Source organism: Ostrinia nubilalis, chromosome 8 (genome assembly GCF_963855985.1).
Source record: "Ostrinia nubilalis chromosome 8, ilOstNubi1.1, whole genome shotgun sequence".
Classification (NCBI taxonomy): domain Eukaryota; kingdom Metazoa; phylum Arthropoda; class Insecta; order Lepidoptera; family Crambidae; genus Ostrinia; species Ostrinia nubilalis.
This window is the reverse complement of record NC_087095.1, coordinates 5602149-5615122: the sequence shown is the minus strand read 5'-3', so window position 1 is coordinate 5615122 and position 12974 is coordinate 5602149. Positions and strand designations below refer to the sequence as shown.

Genomic DNA, 12974 nt, shown 5'->3' with positions numbered 1-12974 from the left:
ATTAGAGCTTTTATTTTTGATTTACTCATTATTCTCTAGTAGCTGATTATGGAACTACTAATGATTAGCTGATCTAAACGACGCGGCACAACAAAGCCGAACACAGAATGTAGAGACACCATTATTATAACGAATTATCTAGTTTAATCTTGTACTTACTTAATGGATACCAAGTCGGAAGCTCAACATCTCAGGCTTGCGGTCGCGTGTGTGCTCAAAGGTGTTAACCATCTTATTACTATAATAACTACGAGCGCCATTATTCTTATGTACCTTGTAGTAATATATACAACCTACATCAAGATGTAATGAGTTTGTGAGCCGCAAACACTGTGAGAACCTCGCTTTCTTGATTGATTCATAAAGAAACGTGTGTAATTTTTTGTTTTAACTTAATTGCTATTAAATATGGATTATAAATTAAAAAAAAACCCGGCCATTGCCACTTATATTAAAATATTATTCAAACGTGTGAGAGGCAACTACATTAGCTATTCCATAAAATGTAGAATGCATAATATTATGGAAATTGTCGCCGTAATGATCCTATGCAGATTTGATACGAGAGTAAAAAGCTGGTTACAAGAAATGGCCTCGGAATATGCTTATGAGCTGGGATGTCAATCTTCGTTATTACTTCCACAGCATTCCTATAATAATTACTATTTCTAGCCTTGATTATTTTTTTCTAAGTTTGTAGGTACATGAATACTGTGTTGTAGTTGCAGTTAGGGGCGCCATTATTAACACAACCAATTCACGGATACTTAATTGTTACTCAAGTACTAAGTAAAATGGTAGTAGGGACTAATAAAAACATAATAAGGATTGTCTTTGTCTTACAAAGTGATGAAATAAATCAATATCGTCACTATTGAGCTTTCTATAAAGCTAAAGCGTTTAATCACTACATAGAATAAAACAAAGTCGCTTTCCGCTGTCTGTCCCTATGTATGCTTAGAACTTTAAAAATACGCAACGGATTTTGATGCGGTTTTTTTAATAGATAGGGTGATTCAAGAAGAAGGTTTATATGTATACTTAGCACCCGTGGGAAGCTGCCGGGTCGCTAGTATTAAATATTAAGTGCACATCCATAGCTCAGTCGACGACCACAGGTTCATTCTTTATGCAGGAGCACCCATCGCTACTCAACTGTTTTATTTTCCCAAGTTTTTTGAGATGAGCACGAGGAAAGCAAATACAAATGATTCAAATCAAAATAGTATAAGTGGATTTATGAAAAAAGCGTTGCAGATCAATAGTAACCTAGGGCTGATTTTAAATCGTCGGATAACCTTTTACTGAGAAAGTCTGGCTCATGGACAGTTTCAATAAAGGATAAGGTGCTATTTTTGTGCTGTAGATACAGACACATGGCAGCTTAAAAAGTTGTATAGTCTGACTTGCAGTTGACTGTACGTCCTTAGACAGGCTCCCCGATGAGCGTTTCAGTTAATGATGCCAGGTTTAGCTCAACTCTAACTAGTTTGCTAAACTAGCTCGTGTAGGAAGTTGTTAGTGAGCACACGTGAACTCTTCCACTTATGTGGTTTGCATAAACCTCTTCCAGGTTTATAACTTTGCAAATATGGTTGAAATTGCAAACTGACATGTTAATGAACTTTGAAATCTAGGAATTGCAAAACTTAAAATAAGCTTGATTCAGTATTGAAGTCAAGTAAAATGAAAGAGGACAGTAACTAACTAAACTGCCGAACGGTGACGTCAGTTGATAGAAATCCAGAAAATAAACCACTTCAGTTCAATAAAATAAATTGAATTACTGCTGGTACCTAGACGGCTTTGGACACTTTCCAAGTGCTGTTTTTAAAGTGACTCAGCCAAATTGATCCATTTTGTCCAAATAATGTCTTTTATAAGATAAAATACATACATTGATCCAGAAAACCTATCAATTTCGAGTTGCCGAACAAGGGATGGTTGGTATAAGACAATAAAATCCTTCCTTCTAGCACATCCAAAACAAAGTCATTAAACAGAATTTATAAATCTAAAGGCGACTGGAGTCGATTAGATTAAAACATAGTAATATCTAGGCTGTGTTAAAACTATTACGCATAAGCAATACGGCTGTCAAAGTTAGTGAACTGAACAGCTAAACTAAAACTTGGTACAACTCCAGCATCTTGCACATCAAGAATGACCTTAATGATGCGTCCACAATAGCGGACCCATCGGTAACAAAGTCGACACCAATCTGTCTGTAACTCTGTATCGACTGTTGTTGACAATGCACATGTTTTCCCGACCGTTAGGCAACAAGCAGCCAAGATTGCACAATAAATGCATACTCATCACTGGTTATTCAAGCCGGTACTTACACTAAAATGCCCTACGAAAACGGTTCTCAACCTTTCGAGCAACTAATAATTTTCGTAATCATCGGCGAGACAAATTACGGATTATTTGCCTGTAGTCTTACGAAGATACCGTAAAATTATGTCTGACAGCGTTTTAGGGCAGAGACGATCACGTAAAATAAAATATACTCGTATATTTCAATCGGAGCGCTTGTTGAAATTTAATGTTAACTAAGTCCAAAAGTCCAAAACCTAAGTTTCAGTTAAATAATAGTAAACGATCAAAATATCAAATACACCAAAAACGAATTGCAGCTAATCTAACTTTATTTCCTGAAAAGCTCTAAAAGCTTATTTTTAAGCTTTAGCCTCAAAAACTGCTACTATGTAGAACTACCTTATAGGAACTATACTCCACTTTAACCGCAATCTAGGCTAGGTAATGCCATGGGTATTCCAATTAACATTTTCCCATGTCCCCAAAGGGCACCTGTTGGGAACCGATGGTCCACATTGCACGCCGACCCTTCGTAACGGTAAGTCTTCATTCTTAGCTGTAAATATACACTTGCCATATTAAAACTGTATGTGAACCATAAGAGGTCCAGGTCTTGGGAAGATTAATCTATTTATAGTTAAGACTATTACGCCCTTATTCACAAACATTACTATGAGGTCTCACAGTACGCGTGGACGCACAGGGTGACACACGAATCAATCACAGAGCTTTATTCAACGCTGTGCGTTCGATTTTCTGCTTTACTTATGCAAGATCGTTTATGAATACGGGCGTTAATCAGAATGTAGAGCTCAAGATGTTGACATCAATTTGTATTACACTGATTTTAAGTTAGTTTTTGAAAGTAAAATTCAGTTTAATAAAGTAGATTTCATATTATTCATGATTGCTTCAGCTCCCCAAGTTGGATTAAACCTGAGATAGATGTGGACAGAATTGATAAGCTCTAATGCTCTACGTTTTAAAACAGGAAAATGCACGCATACATAATTCAATAGGAAAATAATGTATTTTTGTGCCTTAAGGCACATAGTTAATCTTGAGCATAAATTAGAATAAGTCATAAATGTATCTCTATTTCTCTACATCCCATCAGTCAAGTGGGTAAGGTAAATATTAATAACTATGCTTTATTTAACTGATAAGGTTACCTCTTGAAAATTAGGCTCAGACGAAATCACGGCCTAAGTGAGCGCTTAAATTGATGCTCAAAGAGTTCAAAAGTCACCTTATAATACACAGGATCCTAACTTGAACTCTGACTAGGGTCGACATTTACATTGGTAGCGTCTGAGTTATCACCAAAACGATTTCTATCGCCAAATGTGGTTAGGCTTCTTTTTGATATTGAACCTAAGTTACACAATTTGGAAAGTGTGTAAAATAAAATATGTAGAGTTCTGAAAATATCTATACTCGTTAATCTATTTTGCATGTTTTTACTTGATAAACAATCTACTTGACTTGAAAATAGTCTTAAGGATAAAACATTGGGAAACTCTAACTGGTTTGCAACTTAAATACAATGTTAAGTATTAGGTTTTTAACTAGATATTTTTGATATAGGATATTTATACCTACTACTATTTCACATACCTAGTTAAGGTTGCCTTGAAGAAACTACTTCCTAGTTCCAACTTTCAGGTATTTCTTGTAATTTGTCAGTTTTAGGCGTACGTGGTGTACAATAATAAACAGTATATACGAGTATACTCATTATAATGTAGTATTAAATACATATAAGTACAAGGTAACATAGGATATGCACGTCAAATCATAGCTGTAGGTGTCAGCAAAACATCGCGTTCGCAGCCTGCGCTTACGCCGGCGGGCGATCGCGCGGGATTAGCGATTCGATTTACTTCGCAGCGTGGTGGCATCACCGCTCCAACGGGCCCGTTACAAATTTTATGGCTTGACATGTTCTAAAATCTAGTTCTATTAGACTGCTGTAAAATTCAAATTGATAGCTGTTCTTAGATTTTTTGGTAGTTTCCCAAAGAACTCTTATCTACCTTCCGTTATGTGTCCGAAAGATGTTTACATACTCCACAGATTATGTTTGCAGAAAATGCCTGTTATTCACGTTCATAATGAGATAACAGTTGCAAGTCCTTGATAATAGAGAAATTATTTCACGTCAACGACGAATAGGCACTAAAATCCAATGTCATCATAAACTGCATTGGCGTGCAATGTGGAGTCAGGTCGATGATTATCGTAGCCAATTACCGAAGTATCGATCCAGCACGCCTGCCTGTTGAGCGGGTTGCAGTTCGGAGATACAATCAATAGTTTGGTTACATGTTTTTACATGTTAAACTGTGGTAATTTCGTTCGACATGCACTCACGGGAGGGCAACTAGTTCTCCTATTCTGGTTTAGCAATTTCCTTAATGAGAGTGAAGCGATTATCGCGAATACAAAACTCGTGTAACACCTTCCAGAATACAAGTAAATGCGGTTAGTGTTGTGGTTTAAAATTTGAAAAAAAAAATCACTTTAAGTTAAAAAGAAAAGAAAAAAGTGTCTGGACGAAATTTTAGACAGCGAGGTGAGAAAACTTGCTTGAAATAAAAGGGGAAGGCGGTAAACTTTTCACAGCTTCTGATAATTTCAAGCTATTATAAGTCATTTTCCAAGCTACATCCTGTATTTAATTTTTACTACATCGTATGGTAATTTTGTAATAGCAAATTACAGCACCACAAATCGCCGTTAATAAGTTAAGACTTATCAATACCGGCTCTATGTATAATTTGTACTTATTTCTATTTTTTTTGAACCTGTGAAAGAACTTTATTGTAAAATTAAACATACAACTAAATTTTAATAGTATTGATTTCCAGTGATTTCCATTTGCGTTTTCAAAGTGCAATGCTCTTGCGCAGACCATTTCTTTTTCTCATTACAATCGACAACGGCTCTACACGGGGATTCCATTACCAAATAAAGACTATGCACTGTCCAAATAAAGCCTATTGTTTGAAAGGCTTTTGCAGGTGGCTCTATTGGCTAAACTTTTACTTTTGCCTTACAAGAGGCTCTGTTTAATATTGTGTACTATTTAGTTTTAAAGGACATTGTCAGAAATGGCCTCAAAAACCGCCAAAAAACATTAACCCATCATAATAATTTTCTTATTTTTTTAATACATTAAGCACCCTTTCATGTTAATGGACACTTGAGCATTAAAAAATTAAATAAATAAGTCTTTTAACGTTTACTCTATAATACTATTACAACTTCCGGACGTTTTGGTGCGTGGCATGGTCTAAAACCTATCAAGTTCCATAATTTTTGCCGATAAATCTGTACGAGGCAATAACGTACTTTATTGCTGGGAATCCATGTATAGTGATGTTCCTGCGGCCATCATAGACAATTAAATATCGATTTTGAAAATAAAATAAATCGACTAAATTGCTTTGAAGACTAGATTTGCGTAAAAAGCTAAAAAGATATTGACACTACTACAAGAAGCTATCTAAAGTGTCCAACTGGTCGAAGGTCGTAAATAAAATAAAAAGAATTGGGACCATAAACTGACATTGACAATGAAAACATCATGATACTCGTATCATAACTGTAAAAGTATCAGAATACGATGTTGAATCTAATGCCAGTTGAAGTGAGAGAAACATCTGTTGTTACGTCAGTAAACTAAATCAACCTAGTATAGTTTCCAGTCTCTCGTAATCTATGCCAATTCATACACATGTATAATAGACCAATGAACTTTTATAGATTGTGAAAGAGAAGATAAAGATTGTATTATTTTATTAAAATCTTGCCACGAGGTAGTTTTTCAGTAGAAACCAGGATTGGATAATCGCTACAGGCAAGTATCAGAACATTTTATAAATATTTTTAATCGATTATATTCTTATGAATCGTTATCAAATTGTCATTTACTTTTTCAATTAAAACTTTTTTAATCCTTAGTCATGTCAAACTGCCATAATGTCAACAAATTATAAATGTCACGTCAGTTAACTCAATTTCAGTTTTCTGTGCGTATATTGTATTTTTATTTCAATTAAATATGTAGTGCTAAAGGGTTAGTACTAAAAGTGAAAGCCTTTTTTCAGAAAGAAAACCAATGTGGTGCCCTTATCATACTGTTTGAAAGTTACAAGTCAGTTATACAGAGTTGCCGCCATTATAACTCCGTGATACCATACCAAAGAAGAAGTTTTCCTAAACACTTGTGTTATTTTTATATCTAATGAAATAAAAAGGATTAATTTTACTGCCCAAATGGAATAACTTATCCCAAGGGACCGAAGATAAAAAAAAACCTCTCCATAGAAATTATCATCATCACGAGGATGTCATTTTTTTTAAGAATTTGATATTGGTCATGTAAGAAAAGTTAGTTGTATTTCAGTAATAGAATCAACCCTTCTTGTTTGATCAGCAAGAATAACTATAAAAACGCCCTGTAGGAACGTATTATTAAGCAGAAGAGTTTGTTTAATGTCAAAGACTGTCACACAGTGTAACATAAATTGGCATAATGATAATAATAAAGAAATATTTATGTTAATATTTTTTCTATTTATTTATTTTCCCAAAGCTTCACAGTGATAGCTGAAACAGCAATTCTGCTGTAAAACTTAACTTAGAACAAACTGTTACAAATATTTTACAAATTAAAATAAAACCGCATGTTGCTTTACTTTCTCGTATAGTTAATAATATGTAATCAATGGCTAGATTATTAATGTTATTTTGTTACCCTCAATAGTGAGGAGATGTTACAAAATGGTAACCCTGATTTTCATTGTCATTCAAGTGCTCTTTCTTCGCATAGGCTTCTGTGACTTGGCCAATGTCACAATAATTTTCACTGTTTATGGGCCACACACATTGCGATAACATTAGGCGACATTGATTTGTAAGCAGCGGAGTGAAGTCTTGCGACTATGCAAAATGATACCTTATAATAGTAGCGCGTAATATAGACATAGACGTTATTGCGATGCGTATTACTGTTACGGTAATTGTGATTTATAAATGTAAAAATTATAAATAATTACCGACAGTCTCGACTGTAAAAGTGATAAATTAATCACATTTATCAGTGATTATTTAATAATGTAACCTTAATACTAACAAATATCATAAAAGAGAACACCGGCTCGTGTACAGTGCTCTTGTATAGCCACACATTTTGAACGTTTTGATATCATATATTAATGTAATTTGGCAAAATGAGTTTGGACTGTTTCTTGCGTAACATTACTTTGCCATAATGCCCATAACATATTGTTTTGATTTAAATTGAAAAATAGGTTAAGGTGCGGCGGGGATGGCCCTTGGGCCACCGCTAAGCCGCCTATTTAGTTTTATACACACCTAAATGATCTCATATTAATCACATTTACCAAATCATGAGGTAATTGTTCATAATAACCGGCGATTATTCATAATTTTCACATTTATCACATTTACCGTAACATTACCACTATTGTCAAATGATACTATAGGTGTCAAACAGGATACGTTCAGAAATTAATATTACGATTTTAAGACAAGACAACTTTTTATTGACGAAGTTGCTGGGACAGCTAGAAATTATTATACCATAACTTTTTTTTCCAGCACTTTAAGAAAATAATAAATGTATGAAAATGACAAATCTTCGAACGTGTATAATAACGTGCCAAAGTAATCATATAATTTTGGCACCATAATAAATATTGCCGTTTATGTTGTAAAGATCATGCAGCGCTACTTGCGGAGATTATTGGAAAGAAAACGCTATGAAAACTCTATGATACTGAAGCCACTTTAACGAACACGAAGTGCTCATACAATGCTGCGTATTTTCTTCCAGTCTTTAGTCAGGACTTTAGTCGAATTAAAACCCTGGCTGAACGTGATATAGCCGCATTAGAATACGGTGCTTTTTTGCATAATCGAAAGACTTCGTTCCGGTGTCGACCAAATGTTATCACGATGTATGTGGCCCAGGGGTTACTGTAGCCGCTAAGGTTTGAAACTTCTTGCTTATAATATTGTAGTCTTTGGCATAGACTACGACGGTAGCCATGGAGATAGGAGTTTGTTATCTCATGTCAGATGTAAATAGTGAAAAGAAAACCCATGATTCGTGTTATTTTTATGCAATATGTATCTAGTATTTTATAAAAGTGGAACCCCGAGTCATTTCCAAAACCCATTCTATTATTATATACGATTTGGCTTCGATATCTACAATACAATAGGAGTTTATTTCATGTGTCAGATATCAAGGGTGGAAACTACCTATGATTCATGTTGTTTATTTACGTGCAATATGTGGGCATATTATAAAAGTGAAAGGCCGAGTTGTATTTCTAAAACTTGTTCTATTATTTTATACTATTTGGCTGCGACTCGGCGTGACGACAATACAAAACATTTTTCGCGACTCGGTGTTCATACATTCACACAATACAATCAATGTGATTTAGACGCCATGTTGCCATAAAGGACATATTATAAAATCGCTGTGATTTAATATTCTTAATCATTAATTTTATGGCAAGTGTCCATCAGGAATCATTGTTCTTACACACAGAATCATATTATTTCGCTTTCGGGTAGTAATATGTCAAAATTGTTGGTTTTTAGGCGAACAATGTATGGAGAACGAACATTGTCCTTTAATCAGTGACCCTTAACACCTGCCCCCCTAAGCGCCACCAGAGGGACCCGACTGGTTTTTAGTGGGTAGGCCTTGCCCTTCAGGCGAGGAGAGCCCCACATAACTCATTGGCTCCCCCGGGCTGGTGAGTATGCAGTTTCATGCATTTTCCAGTCGAAAAAAAAAAGGCACCCAAAGACTGGTTTGTGGTAATAGTGAAGGCTTGTCCAGAATCTCATTCCTTCCTACTTATGGGGCGGGTTTTCCTTGTCCTTCTGACCTGATACGCCCCACAAAATTTACCCTGTAGTTAATGGGTGCAATTTCATGTATTTTTCCCCGACAAAAAATGTACATACCCAAAGACTAAAGTTAATCAATATACAGACTACTTATTATAAAGATACATGGCTGATCACAGTAAATTAACTATGACTAATCGTGCACCACTTACTTTGTTATTAAGAACACCTTAATTATATTGAAGCCAACTTTATCGTTAAAGTAGGGAGAAATCAATCTTGTATAGCGTGCCAGGCCGCGACATTTGAAAGTTTATTACATTATGGGGTATAAAATAATTTAATGATGGTTATTTTGAGTAGGTAGGTACCTACTTTCCGATAAAAAAGTTATAAATATAAAATATCCTTGGACATCTTACACTGCGCCTCTAGTCCCAAACTAAGCTAAAGCTTGTATTAACAATGGGTACAGACTAGACTGGATATAGACATACTTAAATACTTTTGTTTTTGTAAATACATACTTAATAGATATAGAAAACTTAAGCAGTTCTTAGTTATGACTCAGTCTGTTCAAGATCCTTGAAACTTCAGTAAGTTCTAATTACGAGCACTAGGAAACAGCTACATGCGTTTTTAATTGCCCCTTTATATTCAAATTGTGATTAATATCCAGCCAGACAGTTTTAATTATCTTATTCAAAAATAAATGATTAGCTGAACTGACCTTTGGCTTTTAACACATTAAATTACGTCGACCCTAAACTATTAGGTACGACTACGATTTCCCAATTAAAAAGCAATGTGAGATCAAAGGCTTAATGATTGGTCACCAATTAACACTTTAACTGTCGGCCTCAGGACAATAGTACAACCCTGAGAGTTAACAAAATGCTCTAAAGACCCATTGTTCTACTACTCGTACCACAATGGCCGACGTGGGTGCAGCGGGATCCGAACCTTACACCTTGCGCTTTGGGCTTTCACTTGACCTTTACACGACAGATTTATCGGCAGACGCGAGATCGTATCAAAACTGTTATTTATTTATGTAATGTTATGTGTTTATTTATCTACGATTCTGTGACATAATATTTGTTGGTACTTTTTAACTTTATTCTCGATAAATATATAAATAAAAGTTTCCTTACACAATTTGCAATCAATTTCGATTTCAAGTTACCAGTTTCAATTACCTGAGCGCATCCCGTAGCTAAGTAATTAATTATAATAGGTAGACAAAAAAAGACTTAGCGAAGTGATCTTGAAACTAAATCTAGTTTTAGTGCAACTACAAAATGTTAGGTAAGTAGGTACTTTGTCCTGAGGCTAAGTTAATAATTTATGATATAAAATACAGTTAGTTGCGATGAAAGTGCTATCGCCCGTATCATACAATAGGTACACAATTAAAAAAGAAAACATTGTTGCTGCATACACTAAATTCAGCCTACATGCATGTGACATCATTTGGAGGTTAACTGTAGGTCGAGGAAGGTTGCATTTTTATGGAAAACAGTAAAAATTTCGTGCTTTCTCATATACGGCATACATGACACGAGATACATAAGTAATTATTATATGTTTGCCAAGTTTACGTCGATCGCACATAATATTATGTAGTGAGATCACACGATGCATAATATGCTACGCCGTAGCTCTACATACTACTACTTACTATACAGACTATATGGTAGTATCAATTTGTATAGAAATGTACAATTCAACGCTGCATCGCGCAATTAGTTAATTAATGTTTTTCAAATAATTAAATTGGTGGTCGGTGAATTGCATCTTCTGGAAAAGGCAAGCCTTTTATTACATGTTAGACCTTGTTTGAATTTATTTCTCTTTGTTTCTTATTGTTTGAAATCATCCGCATTGTTTCGATGTTCCAGCCATTCTTTATCTTTTTGTTGAACTTACATTATTAAACGTTAACCAGAAGAACCTCGGAAAATCTTGTAAAGTCAATACAATGCAGAAATACCTAGACTTTTGGTAGATTCTGGAGACCTTTTAATATGTTTTAATCAAAATTCAATGTCATTAGAACTATGTAGTAGGTATTGTTTAATCGTTCCTTAACTGATATTAAACTCCAAATCAATAAGATCTACGTCAAAAAGTTTTCGAGAAACTGCAAGTCCTATCATTAGGTATTGCATTAGGTATTTAGGTACAAGAAACTGTAAATCCCATTATTTGCTTTTCAAGGAGCTCTTACGGTTCTTAATACTTAAGCTATTTGCCGTAGACTCTCAGAGCTATCGGTTTCACTCAACTTTATAGCAAACCATTTTGTTGAAGCCATTTCTTCGAACGCTTATAACCTCGGTGCACTAACTTCGTATAGATTCATGTTTCGTCGTCGGTTCAAATCTCCTCTGAGACATTCAACATAGAACAGTATAGTTGTTAGGTGAAAAATACGATAGGTACTTAGGCCCAGTAACATACCTAATATTATGTAAAGTAATTTGGTCACAATCGCGTAACTTTCTGTTTTCATATTATTTTACTTTGATTCGGTATAGCACGCAACAAATATTTATTTACAAGGCCAAGCTTAATGTCAAACCTAAACAAAGGTTAAATTATGTGGGCGGTTCGACTATAATGGTATAATGTACGAGTAGTTATAAATAGTACCCAGTAGGTGTGTGCTTAAAGGCATGATCAGAAAGCAACGAACAGTAATTGCAATGCTATTACAGCTGTCGTTTATCACGAATAAAAACATAATCAGTTATTTGAAAAATATCTCATCACAAACCTCACAATTGAAACATAATCCGTTACAATAGTGGTAGGCAAAATTGAGCAGCGATAGGACAACGCAGACACGAAGCGCCAATTCAATGCACGCCACTGTACAGCTACCAATGGCAATTTATTGAATCGCGCTCGCGAATATCACTGCAGACCGTCCATTTTGTGCAACCTCACGCGCGAAATATTTAAGGTTACATAACAAAACCTTTAGGTTTCGAATGCAGCTGAGGTCAAGCGACAATAGCAACAATTAATGATAGAGCGTTCAATTGTGATAATGATGAGTCAAGGTTGAGGCCTTACCATTTCGCACTGAGCTTCAGTGTCGTCGTCATAGAAGTCGTTCGTGCAGTCATCCATGCCTGCGAGTGGCCGAGGGCTCTCACTCCTCGGGCGCCGCGGCCCGCTCCTCAGCCTCGCGCGGCCGGGGCTCCGGCATCCGAACGTCCACTACCGGTCACACACCACACGGACACTTCTCTCAAACACTATCGTAGCGAATTTAACGATCGCAATCTCCTGGATAATCCGGTGAGTCACGCGATAGCGAGCTGACTGCGAGACTCGGAGACTGCTCCGAGCGAGCGCGTGGGTGCTCTCAACGAGGCGATTCAGCGCAAGTCGCCTGATGCGCTAATTTAACTATAGGAGATTGCAATTGATAGATTTTTTGCCATTCAAGGGCGACACGATGAGCGAGCGAGGTTTTTCTTGTGTTTTTTTCGCGGCCAACTGCGTAGTAGACGTCGAGGCCGGCGGGGGTGGCGCGCGCACTCCCGGGGTGCATTGATCGGATGTCCATTGCGCATGTCCCCTCTTGAGAGTTTCTCGACTGTTTTGACGTTTGTTTAGTGGCCCCTCGTGTATGGCGACGGCGCACATTTTTACTTAACAGCTCCAGTGTTAGAGAAACGTTCCCGTCTAACTATAAATCTGGATCTAATAATAGAATTGCCATAACTTTGTAGAAAGTTTAG

General features: G+C 36.0%; 1 protein-coding gene across 11 annotated transcripts in view; it reads right to left on the bottom strand.

Annotated features, from left to right (window-relative positions):
* LOC135073807 (uncharacterized) overlaps positions 1-12974 on the bottom strand; it is a 132488-nt gene that overhangs the window by 74612 nt on the left and 44902 nt on the right. Inside the window, exon 1 of one of the 11 annotated variants that reach the window (XM_063968002.1) lies at positions 12301-12736. The exons of the other annotated variants lie outside the window; for them this stretch is intronic. Coding sequence (XP_063824072.1) covers positions 12301-12357 — 57 coding nt within the window. The 5' untranslated portion in view covers positions 12358-12736. Of the gene's footprint in view, positions 1-12300; positions 12737-12974 lie in introns of those variants that run through there. 11 annotated transcript variants of the gene reach the window in all.